This window comes from Botryllus schlosseri, chromosome 6, assembly GCF_051294905.1.
Source record: "Botryllus schlosseri isolate E-star chromosome 6, Bs_hap1, whole genome shotgun sequence".
In the NCBI taxonomy this organism is placed as follows: Eukaryota; Metazoa; Chordata; class Ascidiacea; order Stolidobranchia; family Styelidae; genus Botryllus; species Botryllus schlosseri.
Genome location: NC_137241.1, coordinates 2,645,872 through 2,671,781, shown reverse-complemented (window position 1 = coordinate 2,671,781; position 25,910 = coordinate 2,645,872). Strand labels below are relative to the sequence as shown.

The 25,910-nt window shown below is 40.9% G+C and overlaps 1 protein-coding gene across 1 annotated transcript; it reads left to right on the top strand.

The window, feature by feature from the left end:
• On the top strand, window positions 1–25,777 carry LOC145440262 (cytosolic phospholipase A2-like). The gene is made up of 19 exons (XM_080317827.1): window positions 1–568; window positions 1,258–1,302; window positions 5,036–5,117; window positions 7,714–7,871; window positions 9,042–9,155; window positions 10,143–10,180; window positions 11,686–11,818; window positions 11,879–12,015; window positions 15,668–15,893; window positions 16,626–16,743; window positions 16,820–16,956; window positions 20,993–21,092; window positions 21,181–21,259; window positions 21,334–21,460; window positions 21,632–21,737; window positions 22,650–22,831; window positions 23,518–23,707; window positions 25,250–25,401; window positions 25,508–25,777. The coding sequence occupies exons 1-19, from the start codon at window positions 530–532 to the stop codon at window positions 25,670–25,672; spliced, it is 2,328 nt and encodes a 775-aa protein (XP_080173953.1). The 5' UTR covers window positions 1–529; the 3' UTR covers window positions 25,673–25,777.
• Window positions 25,778–25,910: the final 133 nt, after the last annotated feature.

Sequence of the window (25,910 nt, the reverse complement as noted above, 5' to 3'; positions counted from 1 at the left end):
TCAAACATCATTTGGATTGAATTGTTGTGCTTCATTTAAACCGAGTGTAGTTCTGAGGCAGGTTCCGTCTCGCGTACCACCTTTTCAGTATGAATATGAATATACACACTAATTTCGCTGAGAGTGTAGTAGACCATTCAAGCCGACAGTAGCAAATGCGTAGGCCTAAATGAAGAGGAGAGTATCGTCAGCGAACTGTGTGGTACTTCGTGAGAGGATTTGGGAAATTCATTGACACATAAAGTAGAAAGGATCGGACCAAGTACTGAGCCAGATAGAATTACCGGCGTATGTTTGCAACAGCTTAATATATCTTTTGATTTGTGTAATTGGCAAACGGTAAGTTCGTAGTACGGATATCAATACGGTAGCAGTATCAGAACTATCGGAACCCGAACTGAGTTAATTTGCGCACGTTAAAACGTAATCCCGAGTTGAAGTATAAACTGTTGCGCACGATCATTACGAAGTTTTTCTGTATTTCAGCTCAGTAGGTTACAAAGTTGCTTTGTGCTATCTAGGCACCATCATGCAGGACAGCAATGGATCATACAACGCAACCATAACAGTAAGTGATCCCATTTTCCAGGGACGTATGACCTCTGAGTGCATTGTATGTCCTGCCGAAATGTTTATATAATCCAGGAACATTGCAGGAAAGCTATACAATCAACAAATCCGCATGCTGGTATAGTTGAATGATTCAAATCCAATAGTGATGTATGCTCCGATTATGTCATGGAGATCACTTCTGTGCCTTTTCATTGGGAATTCGCCAGCGCTAATGCGTCTTTATTGCTGTTTTTTCATCGCCCATTGCTGCTTTCATCCGGAACTAAACTGCATCCTCTTCAATTGACGATCAGTCGAATGTATTTCAAGCAAATGTCGCCCATAGGAAATAATCATAACATCATTAGTAACGTTTTAAATTACAGAGATATACAGCCATGTGCGTAGCCTACTGCTCGTTGCGCTGCACTTGCAACCGTAAAATTTTACTTAACGGATCTGAACGAATACGAAATTTCACCTTTGCATACACTAGCATCATTGAGAGTTCTTATTCGAAGATAGGCATATATAGTGCTCCTCATCATCTTAGTCAATTTTCATATCGATCAGTTGGGAAATGTCAGGGTCCGTTGGGCATTCCGCGTTTTTAGTTGATATTACACTATAGTTACACATTACTAGCTTTGTAACAATTATTTTTTTCAATTGCGATTTCTGAATACGTTACAACTTTTATCGCAGGGCACGCCGGCGAAAGATGCCGCCGATCCATTTCAGCACTTCGAGGTAATGCATCATTATTTGCTTTATGGTTGAACGAGTATTCAACATATATTACCTCAATTTGATTACTAATGCATATTCCCGAGGGGCTTTACACTTGCGGCGTCGTTTAGGTATTTGAGCAGTGGCCAGAAGCGATTAAATTATATTGAACAGGAAATATGATCTATAATTATTCTCGTTCAACTTGGTACAATCACGTATGCTGTTTCGTTATCGGACAGCGTCCAATTCTCTCTGTGTCAAATAATAGTCGCGGTTAACCTGCAATTAAGTTCAGGACGACACTTTCATATGGCTCAAAGCCTAAGAAATCATCGAACATACCCGATACCGATCATCATTTTGCAGGATTCGCCATACATCTGTAAATATACCATTCAATCATAGGCGGATGGCTAATGTTTTAAATATTTATAGAAAATTAATATAGGCTGTGACATCAAAACGAAAGCAAGTATTTTGTAAAAGGTGGAGTGCAAATCAGATGTTAACGGGTTGATGTTTTGAGATCAGACAAGGTGTTGTTCATCATCTATTATCCTGTAATTTTCCACTATCCGCAGGTGATTTGGGTTGTTTTTATTTGTCGCATCACTAAATATATCGTGATGTAGTGTACTTGCAGAACTAGTTGAAATGTCTTTCAAGAATTGGCAGGTCATATAGCAATATATTTGCCTATTTCAAAAATCCAAACTTTAGCCTTCATCCACTTGATTATGGTACTCTGTACAGTGTACAATCTATTCCGTTTTTTTTTTGCAATATTGTTGCGTTTCGCTAAACACATCAATATTTGCATTCTTCTTGTTATTAGATGGTACATTTACATTTATAATAATCCTATGACGAAGTCTGCGAAATGGTGATCAGTGTTAGGTAAATTTGATGTTTTTAAACAGTCTGCAATATAAAACTGACTTCCTCAAGTGAAATAATTCGAACAGCAAGGCTTTGTAGCACCAGCTACGGAGACCCTACACCAGGGGTCACCAACGCGGTTGCGGGCCCCAGGTATCTCGTGAGGACCAGATGAGTAGCCCGCGAGCCTGTTCTAAAAATATGTTGAATAGCAGCATTTTCCAATATTGGTCAGATTATTACCAGTGAGCTTTTAAATGTATAGATTGATTGATATAGCTATTCTTGTTTAAATCACACCAACATCTTACTTGGGCTAAACACTTAAAATGATGTTGCTATCAACCATCCTTAATTAAAATTAGTGATATACCAACATGTAATAGAATCACAAGATATCGAAGACGTAGGATACGACACACTGCCTATACAGGCGTCATGACGGAATACCATCCACGGTCTTCTTGAAAGGGCGGGGCTCCGTTATGGTAGGGTTACCATATTTCAGCAACCAATATTCCGGACACTCTTTAGCGCCCAATAGTAGATTTCAAAATGAGTTATGACGTCACACTAGCAAAGCTTTTCTCGTAGACCAGAGGTAGTCACGGTCCGGTTCAGGAGTATGTGGCTGTGTGTGGTGTAACCGAGACCGAAAGCACATGTTTTCAGCCCCCTCCCGCCCAAATAAACAATGATTTGGAGCCCACACTATAGGAGTCTAGGGTAATCAATGCAACTTCTGGGGGGTGGGAGGACTTGCTATATGAATCTAGTTTCAATATGCATCTGGTCGTTAAATTGTTTGAATGAATTCTGTCAATAACATTGGTCGTTCCATATATTACTGATACTACTCTCCGCCCACATGATCAGAGTTAGCGGTAGAGCTGGTGGGGGATGATGAGTTCGAAAATACGGGGAGCGTAATTGCACATCGTTAAGTCATGTTCAATGTTCATGTCCCACCGATAAGATTGTTTATCAGCCTTATGCCGGTGCGCACCACGGAGCTTCATAAACCCGCCACATCCAGTGTTTTCCAACCTTTTATGGTCGCGACTTCATCTCCAATTTGAAAATGTTCCGTGGCCCAGATCAAAATTTTACGAGCTGATTACTGAAAGAATTCAGTACTTTTGCCCAGACTTACTCAGGGGCTTTTTTGGAAGCTGATTACGTTCAACATATTCGAAAACTCCAGAATAAAGGCAAACAACTCCCTCCTACCCCGCGCGTTTGGAACCACTATCTCTGAATAAAGCATTTAAACGGCCTTAACGATCTCTAGGAATATACCGTGTTATGCTATAATTGCGATTACAATTCCAGTAAATGAAGGTTCGTTTTTATTTATATTTTATGGCAGTTTTTGCGAGGGTGGTAGTCTCCATATTAAAATCAATAATGATGATAGTAAATCGCGCGCAGCGCGAAGAAAAATATCATACATCAGCATAAATATTCCCAAAAATATTGTTTTTATGCTGATTTACGAAAAAAGATATGAGCCTACGTCAAAATTCCGGACATTTGGCATATTTCAGAAATTCCTCCCGGACGCTAGTTTGAACAGTGAAATTCCGCACATGTCCGGGAAATTCCGGACGTATGGCAACCCTACGTTATGGTAGCTCAACGTCCAGGACAATGCCAAAGTAGTGAACAATATTACTATTCGGTAGCATATAGCCGTGAAGTACTAGCAGATTTTCGATATCTATAGTATGCCCATTACATATTGCATCTTTTGACACAGTTTGTTTCTCTTACACGCAACGTAGTTTAGTACCATGTTTCTAACTTTTTTCTGTAATCGTTGCTGCTGTCCGGTACTATGAAGTCTGTCATGTCTGGATTCGGAACAGTTGGAGATTGAAATTGTAGCACTGCAAAATGACCTCCACCTCAAAGTCCACCAGGCTGCAGCAAACTTTTGGTGCCTTGTTGACACGGAAAAGTACAGTGGTGTATGCGCAGCAGCTATGAAGGTTGCAAGCGTGTTTGAGAGAGAGAGAGAGAGAGAGATCAGATTTATTTCCGCCTGCACCATCGAGATGCTTTGACGATGGAGATGCGATACGACCTTTAAGCAAGGTCATCTAAGTCTGCACCACCGTATTTTTCTCCTCCGTGCTATCCGTGGATGCTGAGCGCCTAGCTGGATAGCCGCGGATACCAGTTTTCGAGTCTCTGGTCTGACCCGGCCGGGGATTGAACCCACGACCTACCGATCGAGAAGCTGGACGCATAACCATTACACTATCTCAGTCGGTTGGTTCAACTTATCGTTGTGAATCAGTCTTTTCGGACATAAACTTCATCAAAAATGAACACAGAACACGCCCCACTAATACATATGGAACACTCGCTCACAGTTGCAGTGTCAAATTGCATCCCAGAGTACAGCGCACTACTTGATAGCATGCAATGCCTGGCTTCCCACTGTCTGATATAGAAACAGATAACAGGATGCGCGGTCTAAAGTGTGACATGATTTATTCGAGTTGACTGCTGTTGTATAATTTATACCAACATGGTGCGGAGAAATTCACGAATTCTTAAAAAATCTTAGTGGCTAGCTAATTGAAATGAGATGTTTTGATTTGAAAGACCCTCTTAGAAGTCTTACCGCAATGTGATTCCTGCCCAGTGTTATGAATATCAAATTGGAGATTCAGTCTGGTACGGGTAAACGGCGGGATAACGAGTTCTGATTGGATATGAACTAAACTTGATGCAATTTCGTTAATTCTAATTATATTCTAATTTGGAAAAATAACTGTGTCGCTACAATCCTAATTCTAATTTCTAATAAGGCAAAGATGAAAATCACATATTCCGACTCTCTATATGTTTGCCTGCAACTCAGGTGATTCACGAGCCATGCTATCTGCTATCGGTACGGGTGATACGTGGGCGAGGAATCACAAAGGGAAGCTTCGGCGACTATCGTGAGTACAAAATTGTGTTGTTTGCTCAAACACGACCATTCGAGGTTTTATGTAGGGATTTATGCTCGCCAAGGTGCGAAGTGTTCGGTAACAACCTTCCTATGGAATTAACTACAATCGTAGGACTTTCATCCACATGGTATGTCATCACTAGGGCCATTTTTATATGACCTTAAAAAATCAATTATATGACTTTATTTTTGGGAAAATATGATTTTATATGACTTTATGCGAAACTCGTGTATTTTTTCATGTAACCAACGTCACTCATGGAACTGACGAGTAAAACATGAGCAACATAACAAGTAATACACATCTATTTTTAGTTTAACCACTTTTGTAGTACAGTTTCGTGTAGTGTGGAATGTTGGAGTCTTTAAAGTTACGATTTGGACGTAAAAATGACTTTAGTTAGGAAAATGAGCGCTCCATAGACGCTGATGTTGGTTGGCACTTCTGCAGTTTTTCACACAGCGCTGGTGAAATGTCTTGTCTTTGTAGCTCCATAATTTGTTTCACATCGTTTTTGTCCAATCGGTTTTTAAAGTAATTTTTGAGCTCAAGCGGATCTTTTCCGAAATCGAGGGCATTCAGATCAGCATGAGCCTCTTTGATAGTGTACGTACAACTTTCCATTTTCAGTATCAAGTTTGAAATATTGTTGTAGTGGAGGCATAGGCTATTTCTGTTAACTGACTCGTCAACTTTGGATCGTTCACTGAATCTTTGACGCTCTTTACAATAACTCATTCAGCTTCCCAAGCGTTGACTATTTCTTTCACTTGTGGAAGTCTCTGAACTTCAAATGACGTCCCACTTCAGTGCACAGAAGTAAAACAGATTGTGTAGCAACACAATGCAATGTGTGACCTCGTAGTTCTGCGACTGTAATGTTATGTAGGCTAACCTTACAGTTTGCCTTCGTTCAATCAGAAATTGCCTTACTTTCTTAGTGCGTAATTGCTTCAATTGGCACTTTTTATTTAAAGTATACAACAATATGGCTTTATAACTCAAATATGACCTAACCAGGAAAATATGACTTTATATGACTTTATAACTTTCTTAATATACCCCATATGGATGCGGTTTTTGCGTTAAAATTGATTTCACGACTTACTGATGCATAGAAAAAAATATGACTTTAATGACTTTAAATGGCCCTAGTCATCACACGTGCTTACATTGGTAAAACTCATTATATTCACGTTAATGCATTTTGAAATATGTCATCATCACGCGTGGAGTGATTCGGACCGACATTGTGTAGTTGCTTCCGTTATCATAATCCCCACGCGCGAGCTTGTGTAAGAATTGAGATTTTGCTTTCGCCGGGCCATACCGTATCAGCGTTGTTTAGGATATTTGGCACACCATATAATCCTTTAAATTTAGTCAAGCTATGTTTATAAAAATTCATCCACCTAGGTATGGTACTGATTCCGGTTAGGCCGGTGGCATCTGGTTCATGGTGTTGGTATGGGAAATTTTTCAAAGCATTTCCGTGCCCGTTATCATAGAGATGTCACTACTAGAAGCAGACGGATTATATGGGTTCACCGATAATATCGCGTCGATAGCACGGTGTCCGGTTAATACCGAGAAAACCATTACCGAGAATGCCATTACCGAGAATGGACACCACCGAGGATGGACATTACCGAGAATGGACACCACAGAGCGTGGACATTACCGAGAATGGACACCACCGAGAATGGACATTACCGAGAATGCAATATATGCAATGCAGGCATGTTATGCATATGCACAGGTCGTGTGAGTGCATCACGGCGTTGCCACATTCAGTAGCGATTCTCAGGTATAAATTTCTCGACAACGTCAGTCCCAGTTAGCTATATTCTTGACATTGGCCATTCTCGGTAATGTCCATTCTCGGTGGTGTCTATTCTCGGTGGTGTCCATTCTCGTTAATGACCATTCTCGGTAATGTCCATTCTCGGTAATGTCCATTATCGGTAATGGCGTTCTCGGTAATGTCAATTCTCGGTAATGGTTTTCTCGGTATTGGTATAGAACCGATACCACACTTCTAGAGAAATGTCGGTATCAGCCGTTAGCGGTTCAAAAATATCAGGAGTAGGAAAACTATAATCATCTGCGAACGCTAGAGTGAGAATGATGATACTTTTCTTATAGCTCGCAGATGTCCACTGTCCAGTCTCGGCCATTCTAGTTTACTTCATATGTCTGAAGAGTGAACTTAGCAACGACTGTAAAGCTGGCCAAATTAATGCTTTCAAATTTTCGAAAGGCGCGTCGTGCTCGATGTCTTTTGAATATAGGTTGAACATATCGGGGATATCGGTTAAGGTGCTGGTTACGGGTTTTATTGGTATCTGCACAAAACTCGGATATCAGTCGGGCCCCGGTACCCCCTTCACCTTCTTAAACGGATTTGCAAATCTTGCAGTGGTTTGTAAGTTATTGGTTGTTTGAATCCAATATTTCCGTCCTTGGTTAGCATGCCTCACTAATATATACTACTGTGATTATTACGCTTATATTCACATGAAGCGTGATTTGATTATCTGGATCACCATTCGGCGATTGATCATTTCAAGACTTTTCTTCGCAGTGGACGTCCCCGACCCGTATGTTGTTGTGCACGTTCCCGGAAGTCCCGAAGCAAAGAAGCGTACGAAGTGCATCAACAACACGAAAGACCCAGAATGGAACGAAGTATTGAAATTCTATACCGAAGCTCGCCCTAACCCAGGTAGCATCGTGGCAAAGGTAATACTCTTGAAACTAGAGTCGCATTTAAAACAAATGGTCGTTTAAAACACTTCAAGACAGTGTTTTAAACAAATACCCTTTTAAAAAACAAATTTGTGTTTTTCAAGTTGTAAAATCATGCCATGATTGTGTAAATACTTTCCAAAAAACATGTTGTATGAGCCTACGGACAGTAACCACCCGATATAGCCGACGTATACGATATGGGATGGTGGGAACCCTCAAAATAGTTGGTTCAGCAGCTATAGTATACGTAGATATTTCGTCAAAGGAGCTATATTTACCCTATATTTTCAATGGTCAATGTCAATCCACTATGACGTCACAATTGAACATATACGACGTAATAGCTTTAAAAAATTAAAAAATAAACTTGTTTTAAACAAGGGCCTTGTTTGAAACATGTTTGTTTTATATTGATTTTGGATTTAAATGCAACCCCACGTGAACAATGTCATTTAGGTATTCTGTCAATTTTTTGGCGCTATAAAGAGGTCTTTTTTCATCTTTAAACCAATAAGCAGGATGATACGAAACACTAAGATATAATACAGCGGTTGTTAACCGGTAATCCATGGACACTATGGGTTGCCTGAGCCAGTCTCAGGATCATATAATGGAATTATAACCGTTGTGGTAATATCTTTCGTGTGCAGTGGCGTGCGCTGGGTGGTTTAGGGTTCGAAATCCAAAGACAATCCCTCTGAAATACCAATTCCACCTGCCAGATGTTAAGCCCATTTTTAATTAGGCAATCGTTGCGATTCGACCGAACAATGAGACTTTCCAAGCATTTACGGACTGCTATCTGGGAGGGTACAAAAGGATTCACACTCATTTGAAAATTACATTTTAATGCTTTTTTTCTTTAAACACTCCCTTGCTGCACATTTAATTTTGTGCGCAGTACTCTATAGTAATGTATTAGTTGAGTATTGCGGAAGGATATTGTGCGAAAATTTGGGGTTCCGCTAAAGCTTGCAGATGAGCGTAAGCGTCCTCAGTTTAGTAATGGATGAGAACCATTGGCGCTGCACACGTTAACAACCATAATATTCGCATCCGTCTACAAAATGGCATATCCATTACCCTATTTGATTGTGAATCTATAGCATAGTACCACGCGCTGATTATTATTGATTGCGTTAAACAGTGATTGTATTTCAGATTACGCTGGTGGATGCCAATTACACGGTGGACGGGAACCTCGGTTGCGTGGAATATGATATTAGCAATGTGCCGGAAGACAAGATACTCTCGAAGACTTTCCATTTCTCATCGGTATGGTTTTATTTTTATGAAGTAGGTCAAACTATAGCAAGGTTGGTACGCTTTGTAATTATAGTATCGCTAAAACAAGAGGTTTGCAGACATGAGTCAGCGGATTTATTTTTATATTACTCGTCACAGTACCATGTTATTATAATTCTGATAATGATCAGGTCCTCACTCCAGATCACGGACATAAACTTTGACATGGTTTAATTGAACATTGATGAATAATAGAAGTTCAAAATGGGTTATTCCGACAGAAGTAAAACGTTTGGATTAGGACTTTGCGTGTGACTATTCTTTATCGGCAGAATTAGCTGGCTTGGAATAATTAGATTTATCATTGAAGAAAATCTGTTGGCATTCCCGCGGTGTAGCCGTGAGCAAATCTCTCTGTTTTACTCGATAATTGAGATATCATATTTTTACGTCTTCGGAATGGAAACACAGTACCCAATATCTCACCTAAATATTACAAAAATCCCGTCCATATGACCAATTCTTTACCTGACCAGCGCTCAAACATTTTCATGCGGGTACGCCTATGTGTGGTTCGTGATGATAGACATATTGGGAACTACTGTATTGAATTTGTATCGTCAGAACTAATATACAGCATTCTATTGACTAAATTATGTTATCAACTCTTGAGTGAAACACTGCAGCTGCAAATGAAATTTGTCATAAACAACAATTTAAACTAACAGTTTCCGGATTGAGAGTTAGTATTTTATGTTATGCTGAAATGTACTTTGACGTTTTGAAATATTCACCACCCACGAATACGAAGGCATGATTGGAGACAGCACTATGCAAACATATGAGCTGCATATAAATTGAAGATTGTCGGTATGAACTAAATTTGTTTTCCGGATGATTTTAGAAACCAATTGAAGATATCCAATATGTCACTTGACATCAAATTTCATAATCCTATATATAGATACCTGCAGATTGCAGGTTCTATGATAATTTGAATTATGTGTATTTTTTTAGGCCGGCGAAGTTGACGTGGAATTCTCTTTAGGAAAGATGTGAGTATATCCAGTGCGCATATGTATTAGTATGATGCAGGTTCGTTTTTGGCAGGCTCTTGACATTTGAGATATATACCAATATCAGTTTGCGACTTGGTGGTCTTTACGCACCTCAGTGAATAGCAGAAGACGATTGACGAGTCGATGAATTTTGATCACTTAGAACGCTGCGCTAATTGCAATAATTTGTATTTAACAGTATTATAACCTACTAAACGCAACGCCAATTGACGAGTCAATGACTTTTGACCACTTAGAACGCTACGCTAATTGCTATAATTTGTATTTAACAGTATTATAACCTAATAAACGCAAGGCAATTGACGAGTCAATGAATTTGGACCACTTAGGACGTTGCGCTAATTTGTATTTTACAGTGTTATAGCCTACTAAACGCAACACCTTAAAATTCGCTTCCCGGAACTTGAAGTGTGCAGAGCAAGTTTAAGTTAAATACGAGTACAAATATAGTATATACAGTCGCCGTCGCTTAATTCAGACACCTGATAACCCCGACAACCGCTTTATTCACTCACCGGGACTTGCCCCAACGTCTCTGGGGATCAGTTGCGTTGCCGCACTGCGCGCCGAAGCGCCAATCTCCGCGTCGAGACTCGAGAATATATTAACAAGATTCCCGATAAGCCTTCGCGTGAGCGAAGATGCGCAACGCCCCCCGAATTGCATTCGTATGTTCCTTAGTGTCGACTGACCCATGTAAAACTGCTGCTCATGTAAAACCCTTCTCCGCTTCAACTTTCAAATCTCTCATTTGAATATTTGCCACTGCGACCGCGGGCGACTCAATTGGTTCTCGCGGGCGACCGGTCGCCCGCAGGCACCGCGTTGGTGACCCCTGTTTGAAAGCATACGAATTTCTTGTAATTTGAGACAGTGTGTCAGTGCTTCAAAAAAAGTGCGGTTTTACTAGGGTGCATGGCATTGTACTATATATTTTGGATGTTATGGATACTACTAATCGAGATTTCAAGGCTTCTCTGGTGGAAACAAAATATAAAAACTATAATTTCACAGAGATTGTCAGTAACAAAGTAGTTCCTGTAGATTTCCCCTACTCTCACTACTTCCTCAAGCAGTTAGGATTTGGGAATACTTCCACTTCTACGTGACTGTTATCAGTTGCTTCGGCGAAACTAAGCCCGAAATACTTAATTTTTACTTGTAAGTCGCTACTTGTACTTGAGAACAGACGGTGATTTATTGACTACTTCAGAAAAGTGCAGTACTCGAAAATATCGTCTCTCTCCAAGTCTTCACGCTCGACTCGAATCATTTTAATTATTTCTTTATTCGGGTTGGAATGCTCAATCATTATACCGAGCTTGAAAAGAATATCGTATTAACATTCAACAATCGTGGCTGTTGAGTGTTGATATAGTATGGTCGTTTCAATTCTCTACTAGTTGCTGACGGATACATATTCATGTTTATTTCAACATTACTATACTATCCAACTATTATAAATTCCTATGTTTACACAGAACAAAATCCGATATCCGGTATAGCCTTTCTCTGTGTGAAGACGAGAAGCGATTCAGACGCGAACGGAAAGAACGGGTTTATCACTGGATGAAAAAAGAGCTAGGCTCTTCGGGACCAGAAACTTGGCGACAAGTATGCACATCTCATCGTTAGATGAGTGAGTTTGAAGTCAAGTATGTGCTGCATTTTCAGACCCCTACCGTTGCGATTCTCGGCTCTGGCGGAGGATTTCGCGCCATGGTTGGTTTGTCTGGAGCGGTCAAAGCCCTTCGGGACAGTGGGGTCTTGGACTGCGCGACTTATGTTGGGGGATTATCAGGATCAAGCTGGTATGATGAAGCATAAAAATTCTATTTGGAATCTTTCCGTGCCAAGCAAATGTGTATAATGTTCAGGGATGGTGTGAACGTTCGATTCGGAGTCGACTTATATCGAACTCCACCAGCCTATAGTTTGCGCCAACAAAAGGAGTTCGTGTATAATCTAAAATGGGTACACTGAGCTCAAGCCTTCAGCTTGAGCTTAATAATATGTCCCTCGATTACTCGAGTTTTCATGCCAGTTTCATCATACATACCTTCAACTCTCTGCTATATTTGCTGACATTTACCCCTGGCCCTGACGCGTGTCAGCCGGAAATATTCGGGTCTATTTCAATATGAATATATTAATAAATTGAATATTGAAGAGTCTCTTCCGAGGTTAGTAGTCTCACAAGAATGTAATTCTACCTGAACACTTTTTAAAAATGCCAGAACCTTCCAGTAATCTCTACATTTTCGATCAAAGTCGGTTGTATTAAAACGTTCTGTCACTCTGGGAGGAGAAAACTAAATGCGATAATCGGGAGAGTTTAGGAAGCTTAAATGTTCTCATCAAGTATTGGGATTAAGTAGTCTTTTTGAAAGCTACCACGATATGGATTGGATTGTGCGCAGTTGCGTTTCGACCGAACAATGATGACACTTCAAGGTCAAGGCTCGCATTTCTGAATACAGCAGCTGAAGTCTGACTGATCTGCGATAAATATTCATTATAATGTGTTCGTTTTGTATGAAAATGGTATTTTTTTATTGATTTAATGATTCTTTGATCACTCTGTTGTTGCACTGTCCGTGTTCTGCACCAGTACTCTGCAATATTAAGTGTGTATAGGTATATGTGTATATTTTGGAAGGTTTTTGTTTATATGACAAAAATTGGGGGTTGGGGGTTTCCGAATTAAAGTAAGCGCCTTAGCATAAGTCTTCCCCGGGTTAGTAAAAGTGTTTATAATTGTCGAAATGTAGTGTCTGTGATTAAGAATGTGATGTCGAAAATGTTCACACACAGAACATTTAGGAAAGTTTTTGTGTTCACTCGAACAACAACTCTCCGGCGTTCACACCATTGCGACATTGATATATATCCTATAGTCCAGTGGTTCTCAACCTTTTTGGCTTCGCGGACCCCTTTTGACCGTCACGGACCCTCGCGGACCCCCTCAAGTTTTAGTTCAATTTTAGCTCTATTTTGGTGCTACCTTCATCTGTCTTGTGCAAATATGAACTGTAGGCTTGTGATAAACAGCAAAATAATTGATTTTCTTGAAGATAACATCATACTATTTATGTAGAAATTGGTGGACTTTCATTATTTCAAAGCTAATTTTGCTGCTGTATTTCTTGAAGTACGTGGTCGTGTCTTGAAAATCCGCGTCTTCGTTTTGATATGTACGAGGAGTGCCGAAAACCATTTCAGCAAATGTAGGTGGAGGCTAATGCAATATTATCACATAACGCTTCTGACGATACTTTTGGTGTGATCGCAACATTTATGGCACCAAAATGAAGAAACACATATTTTATGAACATATCACGTCCAGCATCTAGCGCAGGGACGGGCAACATACGGACCGCTGGCCGGATTCGGCCCGCGACGGCATTTTGATCGGCCCGCAGAGAGTTTCTACCGTCAAAGTGAAATCCTAATCTAAAAGTATAGACAAATTTTATGCTCCAAAGAACGGATCCAAGTTTTCCAACCAGAGAAAGACTGTCATGAAACGACTTGTTCTGTTCTGGTTCACATATATATTTACGATCAAACATTTTCGACCATGAACAATTGAACATTAACAAGACAAGGCTGCATGCCAATATAACTGATAATATGAATTTCAGGGTTGGAACGTAATGCCTTGATAGCAACGAAACACTCCTTGTTCATCAAAAAATCAGCCTTGTCGATAGGGCATCCATAATAAGAATGCGCAAAATCTGATAGCCGAGCTTTAAGAGCAGGTATATCATTGTCCGATTTATGACGAGTGTAAGCCGGAAATATTCGGGTTCATTTCAATATGAATATACTATTCAATTGTATAATAAAGTTCTGTACCTCCAAGAAGCTGTTCCCTGCATTGGGACAAATTATGGAAATACTCCGGAAATTTTTATTTCAAACGACTGTTCACTAATTTGATGAGACTGTCAACTTCAAATCGAGAAGGTTTCGCAGACATTAAGTCACCCTGATTGACGTTACTATTCCCATATCTTAATTTTTTCCACAAACCCCAATAAAACGTCTATAAACAGCAATATATTTGTATCAGCAGGTTATTGGAAAACTGGCAATGGAAATGAGTTTCCATACTACGATAGTCCATGTCAGACGATTATTATGATGATATGAGTCATGAGGTTTTAGCAGCTGTGGTGCGAAACTGCCTCATGCTTTCTCAAATTAAAAAAAAAATAATACTTAGGTTATCAACCTTTTTAAAAATTTAGAGGTCTCGCGGACCCCCTGGAATTGCTTCGCGGACCCCCGGTTGAGAACCGCTGCTATAGTCTATAGCAGACCTGGGCAAAGTGCGGCCCGCGAAAGGTTGCTTGTAATTCAAAACATGAAACTTGCTTTTTGAATGACTAAAACCATAGTCTGTATCAAATGAACAGTAAATTCGTATACTTTGAAGCCTGATCAGATTCAAAATAAAGGAAATGTGGCAAATTATGACTAGCAATTGAAGTCACAAGATATATTTATTTAAATATAGTTTTGTTCAAACCTTCTTCGTTGCCATTGTCACTGTGACAATGCCACATTGTGCATTATACGGTATGCGTTTCAAATTGTTACGTGATACGTTTCTAAATCCCTAATTCGTAAAACGTTTCCGAGTCCCTAATTCGTAAAGCAAATCAATCAGTGCTCGCGATAACTATACGACTCATCATATCTATCACCCATAAAGGACTAACGGGCATGCCAAAAAAAAGCCGAAAACTGAAATTCAAAGAAGGTTTAGGTTTAGAATAGAGCACTAAATATTTGTATACTGGAGTCAGGGGTAAACCCGCCCTTTTAGTTTTTGCGCAGCATGTCGCCAAGATTATGGATACGGTCTTATGACAAAAACACGAAACACTCAGTCAAGAGAGGGCGAAGTTCAGAAAAACTGCAAGCTTTACTCAACATAAGGGCTTTTTAAGCTGCACACTGCACAGTGCACACTGCTCGGAAGGTAGCGACCACGAAAACAAGCTTTGTACTATTGCATAAACATTTCAGTGCAGTGGTTCTCGAACTGAGGAGCGTTAAAGCATCAGAAGGGTGGCGCGAAGCCGACGTTTATTGAAAAAAAATTTCGCGCTCCGCGCGCTTTACCCTTAGCGTTTCGTTTTGGCTATATGTATTCTGCGACACTCATATTTTTTAATTATCCGTCAGTTTCTCATTACTTCACATCAACATATTCACTGAGCAGCATTTACTAACAATGTAATTTAGATATGAAATTAAAAGGCGCTGGAGAATATAGCTAAAATTTCCCACTCGCCCTCCAACGTATTTTCTACTTCTCATGGCCCGCGGAGGAAAATAATTGCCCACCCCTGGTATATAGTGATATGCCTATGATTTTAAATTACAGCTCAAACCCAGTGGATTAATTTTAAAAATATAGGAATGCTCATCGCAATATCCTCCTTGCAGGTACATCAGCACGCTCTACGCCCACAACGATTTTCCCTTAAATGGAGTGGACCCTGTGAATCAAGACATTCGCAGCAACATCGACAGCAGTCCTTTTTGGCTTCTGCATCCGAGTATGTTCGTGAAATGCCAAAAAAGAATGAGACAGAAGAGGAGACAAGGGCAACCTGTGACATTCGCGGATTTCTTTGGGATGCTGATTGGCGAGACGCTCCTTGGACCCGAGGTTTTTTGAGATAAACGGAGTATCAAGCTCCATATTTTGCTTAAACGTATCCGTTTATAAAGCTTCTTAAGAAGTGGTCAATACCCAAGAGCTCAGAGTCGCAGTAATTCAAGTTTATTTTGTCATGGTTGAATTTTCCATTGACCTAACAATGTGTTAGTTGTTGGTTGAGTGGTGGAGGGAGGAAAGTAAACCCAAGATCGTATAAAATTATTGCTTTAGTATTTTTTTTTTAATAAATTACGCTTCATTTCTTTTCTTATATGGGAGTATAGAATTGGAGATGATAGGTCTTTTCAGTTTTTGGTGACCTCCTAAAAAAGGCTCATGCCCCCTGCCGCGAATACCATTCCTGGATTTTTCCACCCCGATCTGGGTTTCTCCAGCATCACATGGATTTCTAGGTTTTTCTTCTTGAAATCTGTTTTTTAACATCATGCTCTTCAACTCCATTGTACTTCCCAATATTGAGCAAAATGTATAGTATGAACGATTGGAATTTCAATATTAAGGGCTATAACCTACTTTTACTTGAGTATGATTGAAATTCATAACTATTTGTTTCAAATTTCACAGCGATGACATAGAAATTCAAGCGAAATATAGGATCTTTTTGTGGTTTTATTTAGTGTCCAAAACTGGAATACCTGGCCTCCAGGCTGGAAACCCCTGCTTAGCAGGATTGGGAAGATGCTCAATGCCCAGCATTGCTCACTGTCCCCATACATTTAGAAAATGGATCACAGAAAACTCTCGGATATGCAACTAAAAATAAAGGACGCAAGTGTACCAATGCCCATACTCACTTGCTTGCATGTCCGGTCGAATGTCTCAGCTATGTCATTTCACGGTAAATATATCGGTGACCATTCCTTTCTCGGTTTGATTCGGCTAGTTTTATGTATGCCTGGCAATTTTCTACGCAGAATGGATTGAATTCACCCCGTACGAAATTGGCGCTGCCAAATACGGCTCCTTCTTGAAGACGGAACACTTTGGCAGTAAATTTTTCAAGGGCGTCATCGTCAAAAAGTTCGACGAAAGTCCGCTGCACTTTTTGCAGGTACGGTGAACTTTGTATTTGCAAGTAGATTTCGACAATGAAACAATATAAAATGAGCTTTCAAAATTGCTCTCGTGATAGTCCCTGACATATAAAATAATGACATTGAAATGAGCGTCACTTGCATAGGCCTATATATGAGGTCGTGCAAGACTTTAATATATATGCAGGATCCACTCGTGATGGAACAGATTATTACCTGCGCCGTGATTCCAATGACTTAAATTTTATATGTAGATTTTATCAGTGTTGGGATGACTCGAGTAATGACTTGACTCGAGTCAGACTCGAGTCACATTTTTCGCATGACTTGACTTGACTCGAGTCACATCGCTAAAATGACTTGACTTGACTTGACTCGGCGTATCAGAAATGTGGATTGACTTGTGACTCGGAGCAAAATTCACGAGTCAATTTCAAGTCATCAAGTAATTGATGTCGATAAAAATCACTGTATCTTGCATATGTTTGGATTGTTCCCGAAACGCTGGTGTAACCCGTGAGAGCGACCAATCATTCAATGATCATGTGTTTCACTGAACCTCAAATAAATTGACCGCAAACGAAGTGAACGAAGCTTACAGCTTACGTTGTCGTAACTCTAGTAGTAAAGTAATAACATAGCAAAATGTTTATTTCTGTTCTCTGTTCTTACCTTAACTAAACCTAATGTTTTTTTGAAATTGAATTCGAATATAGTTTATGTAATTCTCAAGCTCAACCATTGGCGCAGGCTCGAATTGTATCATATCTTTTTGTAAATGGGTAATGTATTGCAACTTATCAATTAGTTTCTCTATTCTCTATTTTGGCTGGTAACTATATAAACTGAGGCTATGCAATTTCGCAGTTCTACGTATATGTGAGCGATGCAGCGCCTTCTTGCGTTTATATTTAACTCTATATTCGTTAATCGGTTCGAAATCAATTGCCACTCAATCTGTAGTTCAGACAGCTAGCATATTGCAATGACGTAATCATGTCTCATACTTCGAAAAGCCAACTTGACTTGAAATGTGACTTGACTCGTGACTTGACTTGGCTTGACTCGACTTGACTCGAGTCACTTCCAAAAATCGAGTGACTTGACTTGACTCGAGTCACCTTTGAAAATAGATTGACTTGACTTGACTCGAGTCAAAATGTGCAATGACTCGAAATGACTCGTGACTCGAAGGTAGTGACTTGATCCCAACACTGGATTTTAGTGGATGAATTATTCATACCCATCTTGGTAAACGCCTTTCAAAGATAGATGTACCGCACTTTAGGATTTGATTCCTCAAAACGGTTACAGGTCAATAGCGAGTGAAAGATTGGTTGATGATATCGGTGTCTTATATTGCCTACGCAGGATTTCCATTCGCGAAATGTATGGGTTGAAGCACTTCGAATACGACTCGTTCGGCTGAAAATTACTTCCGACTGTCATATTATGAGTTTGGAACGGTTGCCCGACATATGAGCATGCGACACAATGAAAAACGACAGTTGAGCATGCGACGCTATAGCATGAGGACACATGAGCATTGAGCATGGTAACACAGGAGTATAGGGAGACATGCGCATGGGGACACGTGCGAATGTGGACGCATGAGTATGGTGAAACTAAACATGAGCAAGGGGACACAGTGGCATGGGGACAGTTTAGCGTGCGACACTTGAGCATGAGCATTGATACACATTAGCACGGGGACTAATCCACATGGTTACATATGGGCATGGTAACACGTGAGCATGGGGACACGTAACAATTGGGACACTTCAGCATGTTGACACTTGTGCATGGTGACAAATGAGCTTGGTGAAAAATGAACATGCGGACACTTCAGCATGCGACACTGGAGCATGCGACATTGGAGCAGGTGTCATTTATTAGTGTGTAGTTAACTCGATATTTTTTGAGGAATGCACGAGTGATTTGATGTATTGTTTTAGTTCGTCTGATACGTGTAAACGATTCCAATATATCTGGAGCAATGACAACCTTTATCGCCTTACCGCGATCTTTGGCGCTTTTCAGACAAGTCTATTTAGTCTCAGACCACCCACCCACTCAATCAATCTGTAACTTTCCTCGGGCAGCAATCAAATAGGTCACGCGCTATTATATGGCCACATGCTGAAGTGCCGCATGCTCAGATGTCGGCATGCTCAAGTGTCGGCATGCTCAAGTGTTGCATGTTCAAATGTCGCATGCTCATTGCTCAAGTGTCCGCATGTCTAAGTGTCACATGCTCAAATGTCGCATGCTCAAGTGTCTGCATACACACGTGCCGCATTCTCAAGTGCCCGCATGTACACGTGTCGCATGCTCAAGTGTCGCATGCGTACGTGACCCCATGCTCATGTGCACCTATGCTCTTGTGTCTCCATGCCCATGTGTCCATATGCCCATTTGTGCCCAATGCCCATGCTTTTGTGTACCCATGCTTATATGTCGTCAAGGCTCATGTGTCGCATGCTCAAGTGGCACTAACTAAATTGTCACCATGTTTGTGTGTCCCGATGCTCACGTGTATCCATGCTCATGTGTCCTTATACTGATGTGTCCCCATGCTAACGTGTCCTCATGTTAATATGTCCCTGTGCTGATGTGTCTACATGCCCACGAGTCGCCATGACCAAAAGTCGCTAAGCTCAACTGTCGCTCGCCATTATGTTGCATGCTAATATGTCCACTGACCGTTTGGAACGTATCTGTGAGGGATTGGGTAAACTTACAATCGATAGTAGTCGGCAGGCTTGTACAAACTACCAATCTAAAGTTGGTTGACGGTTAACTAACAACTACTTCTTGAAGTATTTGTAGCTCTAGTCGAGCATTTAAAAAAATATAATTACCGAACCACTAGAACACACACACGGCCAAAACGGTACTTTGTCAGCCCTCCCCCCCCCCTCAAAAAAAAACTTCGTCTTGGGTCCTCCATAGGGTCATAAACCGAAATTCTGAGGATGTCCGCATACTCGCTAACCCCAGACCCCCTTGACTATGGGCCGATTCAGGACCACCAGATAGAGAACGTTTGCTGTTGAAGGAGTTATGTGTATATGTATTCGTAGTCACGAGAAGCGCGAAAAAATATCATATTCAGGATTTAATTTTGTCTATAATACTGGTAATTCCATATGTTGCTATTATTTAGTTATCTTTTCTCATTCCACGTGATTATCTGAGGTGTTGGTAGAGATGATGGATGTGGTGACTTCAGAGAGAAAGCACAGTACTATTTCTCGCCTATTAACAGTGGACAATTGGCAATATATATATCGATTGGTGATAGAAAGCAGAGTAGGCTACTATTCCTCGCCTACTGACGATGGACAATTCGCGATGGTTTCGGCTAACATCCGGACGCCATTTTCGGCCAATGTTAAATTTGGTGATACACTTCACGAATTCGCATCTTGGCCGAAGATTGGCGTATCGTGGAGCGGTAATGGCCGGCGCTGTAATGCCTACTAAAAATATTCGTATTTTTTCTTGGGACATGAAAAGTAGACATTTTATTGCATGATATCCCGCTGAGCGCGAAGAAAATTCTGAAGTTGTAGGAAATCTCCCTCAAAATTCTTCAAAATCGATGTGGTTTTGTGAAATAATTTATGGTCCCTTTCGAGCTCGGTTCCCCAATTTGGGGCATGGGGATGCGGCAGTTACGGCTCTGAACACACATGTCGTCGTTTAGCGTCAATGGCGACACCGATGTTCTGTTGTGTGATATTCGTGCAACCATTGCTAGCTGAAAATCAACAGTGGCGCAGCCAGGGGTGGGCTTTAGGGTCTGAACGCCTCGCATTCAGCCAATCGGAGTCGATTCATATAAAATAGAAACTGCTGGGTTACTTTGAAATTCAATCTAAGTAGTTGTGTTCTAGTTACATATTTCTAAAGGCCGTTATTTCTAGTTCTAGTTGCTCACTTTGAAAATCCAGTCCCACGTACAAGTCTAACAATAGTCTATATTCTAGTATAGCACATCGTCCGAAACTTCTGATAAATAGGAATTTCGTATTGGAATGTCTCTTGTAGGGTATTTGGGGAAGCGCCTTTTCCATCCTCTTCAAAAGAGTGGTGGATCCATCGACCCCGCCTACCGAAGACGAGAGGGAGCATCTAAGCGCAGAATTAGGTATGTTATGTAAATCGCAGTATGCTCGGATTGCTCGTTGCCAGAGCTTTATTGCGTGCAGCCGGCGTACAACCTGATGATGTTTCAGATGACATCGAGTCTTCAGAAGAAGATTCTGAAGAGGAAATCGAGAGTGACAACGAGGAAAGCGAGGACACCGGAATTGAGTACGAAACTTATTTGACATTGGGTAGTTGGTACTTTGAGCTGCATATTGAAGTGCAAACGACAATGTTTGCAGTGAGGAAAAATCGACCAGTTGGTTTACTTGGGGAAAGTCGAACGCCGATTCTGACACCAACGAAGTCGAACAATCGGACTCGAAAACTTGGATTTCTCAACTTCTCACTTCTTGCGGCTTGATGAAGGTTTGCCGACATCTAACTTCCTATCCTTATTTTGTGACCTGCAGTACTTAATTTCACCCATATGCTATCAGTAGCACGTATTTCGATTCCAACCTCTGCAAAGCCCTCTGGTTTTCTGTGTATTGGCCATTATGAATAGTCTACTTTCATGTATTCGTTTGTCTTTTTCAGAATCGCGGAATACGTGCTGGAAGAATATTGAATTTCATGAGAGGCCTTTCACTAAACAACATCATACCGTTCTCGCCATTTTCATCATCTCAGCCGATTGCAGAGGGTGAGTGTGCTGCACACTATCGAATGTTTCAATATGCTACCACACAAGTCAATATACCTCCCTGTGAGGTCTTTGTTTCGTTAAATATAACACACTTTTCGGTCTGTAATGCTCATTTTCATCTTTCCGGTATGTATTGATTGCTGTCGTCTAATTATGATGAAGTCCGTAATTTATTTGGAATTAGGTGTGATTTTGTGACATTCATACATTTAGTGGTGGATATGTAACATAATTGTGACTTACTAACTGAAAAATCCATCGGCTACGCCCTCGTTAGTCGTTACGCCGGTCCGGTTACGGTTACAGAATAACCATTGTCCTTCATTGGTGTGGAGATAATGAAATCACACGGTTTACTACCATTTTTCACGTCATTCTCTCCTTTTCACCAAAGGAAATTTACAGCAATATTTAGACTGGTTTGCCGAAAGCGAAATTTCATCAAATTGGCATCAATACAAAGCTACCGCGGTAGTGATTACGAACATATAAATATTTCTCTGGTCGTAGACCGGAAACCTCCCAAAATCAGCCTTGTGCCGATATTAACATCGCGATGGAACAATGCCGTCTGAAATAACATGCTTCAGCCTAGGAGCAATTGAGCAGCGGCGTGGCGAGAGTGAGAGTGCACAATCGTCGGCGCACCCATGGGCAATACGCTTGTGGTTTGCGCCCTGTGGACTTGCTCCTGAGCTACGGACACGTTGTTCCAGACGACATTGTCTGAATATCGTCCTGGTGCAAATTACCATTGCACTCTAAAAACAGCATGAATACCGCAAACCAACGATGTGTTGACATGAAGCCACCGACGAAAATTATAGATACGTTGGTTGAGCTTCCAGTCCAGTCGCACGGCTAAGGTAACTCCAATAGAACCGAGCGAAAAGAGATATCTCTTTCCAGAGGACGAATTCAACATGATCAGCGACCCGATGGAGAGCTCCAAGAAACAAGTGCACCTCGTCGACGCGGGCTTGACGTTTAACACTCCGTATCCACCGGTGTTACGCCCACAGCGAGCAGTCGATCTCATTATCAGTTTTGACTTTAGCGCAAGGAAGGCCGACGACAGCTTTCCGTTTAAGGTAATTCGTAGTGACGTAATACCGTAAACCAGGAATGTCAAGCGCACTGCTTGCATAGCATAATATCCCGTCCAGGAAGGTTGCCAATTTTGACTGGTTCGAGGCCCGCCAAATGGATTTCTATTTTGTCTTATTCGGTACGTTTGAACCATAGTTGGACAGCTATGGATCATCCTAGTTGTCGAATTAGTCAAATGAGCAAAATGCTGGTTTGACCCTATAGTCTGCAGGAATGCTCTTCCCGGAAGCGTCCTTAAGCACTTAGACATTACTAATATTCATTATTTTAACATTGATATGGATAAAATGACGACAATTATTTATAGAAGCAAACAACAGCTGTCTATTATATTTTGTGGTCACTTCGGGGGTCAATGAGAGCCGCCTGAAGACTGGCTTGGAGCAGGTTGAGGCTCCAAGGGCCATGGTTAGGAATCACTGGTATAGATTTTGACCTTTAAGTCGTTACGGTTGCTTCTAATTCATATCTCATCACGATATTTATTTATCGTCTGAAGCCGCAGAATCAAGACCTATTATCATGGCAAGGTATTCGCTAATGACACTCAAGTAGGCTACGTGCGGATGTGATATCGATAAATTTTCACTCAATTACGACTACACTCAGTGATTTTCAGGACACGCCAAAACTTTGCTTTGAATTCCCACATTGATTTTCATTCAAGGAAATCCTGCTTGCCGAAAAGTGGGCTCGGATTCACAATGCCCCGTTTCCGAAGATCGACCCCGGCGTGTACGATCCCAAGGAGGGCGTGAAGGAATGCTACGTGTTTCGTGACGAGGAAAACGAAAGAGCCCCCATCATCGTGCATTTTCCGCTAGTTAATCGAAGCTTCCGTCGCTTTTCCGCTCCTGGTGCGTACTTCATTACTACAATCATCACATTGGTTATCAACCGTTTTTAACTTGGCTAATTTTTAAGCATATCTGCAAGCCGTCGGCGAACCCTAAACTGTCGCCTATAGTCACAAAAATTCGATCATATTGTATACATTTAATACATGAATATAGTATACTGACAAAATTACGAATTGTTCATCAACAACAGTGCTGAAAGAACAAAACCACTCTATTAAAAATTCGTTTCCATACCGCTGTCTCCGGTACATTCAAAATCACCGCCAAATACCCGCCTTTTTGAACTTTCATGGGACGGCGAAGGCAATGCATGCAGTCATATTTTTGACTAACTTAGTAATCCATAGAGTATCACCTCGCATCAACCTTGCTCTGTATTCTACCTTTACAATAATCCCTCTTCTCCTTCTCTCAATACACGAATAGCTCTGGCAAAATCAGATAACCCAGTTACTCCGAATCGGGTAATTGAGTATCGCTTATTATGTCGTCATATCTGAATGAATGGCATACATGTCTTATGCAGCTTTTATGTGACGAGAAAGAATACAATGCCAAATCTATAAACATTGCTTGGTATTTTTTTGACAATATCCATTTCATTGTACTTTGTGACATGCTTTGGGTTGATCAAGATTTCAGAGATGTCATTTCCAAAATAGGTTTCAAGGAAAATAGTATCTTTGATAAATTAATCTTAGTGGAAAAGAACGTGTCATTACGGTGCTTTGGCGATGGAAACATCATTCCGTCGAGGGAGATTCAGCATTCAGCTGGTATGAATGGGCATATTGCCTTGACGTGCAATGGCCCAAACACTGCCAAGACCGATACGCTTAGACACGGCTTTAGGCACCCCACAAGATCAAGCTTTACGATGAGATGGTCTTGCAGCTAGTATCGTGTCTCGCTAGCCCCAATATCGATTCCTCGGTCGCCGAAAAGCGTTGCCCGGTATCGTGTACAGCCCTGAGTTCAAAATGAAAGGAAACTGATGATCATGATATATAATATTACTTATATTTATTTATTGTAACATGCCCATCGCCTATGTTAGAGAGCACACCTTTCTACTGGTTTTAGGACTTGGTTGCTGAACTGTGCGATCTATTTTATATCGATATTGAAGTTATGCGGCCCGCGGCCTCTACGGAATTTGAAAAGTGACCCGTTTTCAGTTGGTGGCCCCTGGCCTATAAGGTCGTCCTTCCAAATGTTGAACTAGCTCATTGCGACACCATTTGTACTTTATACGTCATTATCAATCTGTGAAGTCGCATAATTGTTAAAAATTGTAGCTCCTCCCCCAAACAATTTACCAGTGCCCAGCTACCATGAGTTTTCAACCTAGTTAAGTCAATGACACCTAGGAGTTTTGAACCCAGGATTTATAGCTCCCACGCTTATAAGCACTGTGATATAAAACCCTCCACTATGGTGCATTTCCACCAAATGATGCGTAAAAGATGATGCACTTCCTTTGAAATGTAATTACCAACTTGAAGCTTTTATAGGAATTTATAGTTTTCGGTTATGCAGGCATTCCGCGAACGCCCGACGACAAAAGCGGCGATTTTCCAGTATTCGACGATCCGGAGTCTCCGTATTCCACGTTTAACTTCCAATACCCGAACAAGTCTTTCGACAACCTTCACAAGCTCATGGAATTTAATACTCTACTCAATATCGAGGTAGGTATATTCTCTCGGCGTTTACTCGTCCTGGTTTTGCATTAGCACAAAACAGATTGGACACGTCTTACTTGACTCAATCAACATACGATATTTCATCTTTCAGACCATTAAGACGGAGATCATTCACGCCATAAAACTCCGCAAAGACTCAAAGGTCAGAGCGGTTTTAACGCGGGACGATATAAAAGCATCGAGACATCTCACTGCTATTGGAAGAGAAAGATTGGAGAGGGAGTTGGGAGAAGAAAATTCAGTTACGCTCGATTAACTTTTGCGACTGTATCTGGTATTTGGCTGTCAGAATTTAGATTAATGATGTGCACAGACGGTGTGGATTCATGAAGTAAAAATCGCAGCAATCGATCACTTTTAAGACAGTGTGTGTAAAATGTTTTGTGGGATCGTATGCAAAATAGATCTATCTACCTGAACCGAGCTTTATTTTATGATACCTCCAGTCGAGTAAGATAAAAAATAGTAGTTTAGATATTCCATGTAAAAACACC

Excerpts from the sequence above, each read along its gene's own strand:
- LOC145440262 (XM_080317827.1), top strand. The coding sequence starts at position 530 with ATGCAGGACAGCAATGGATCATACAACGCAACCATAACA. Across the intron at positions 5,118-7,713 it reads GGGAAGCTTCGGCGACTATC|TGGACGTCCCCGACCCGTAT; the intron begins GTGAGTACAAAA and ends TTTTCTTCGCAG. Across the intron at positions 12,016-15,667 it reads GGATTATCAGGATCAAGCTG|GTACATCAGCACGCTCTACG; the intron begins GTATGATGAAGC and ends TCCTCCTTGCAG.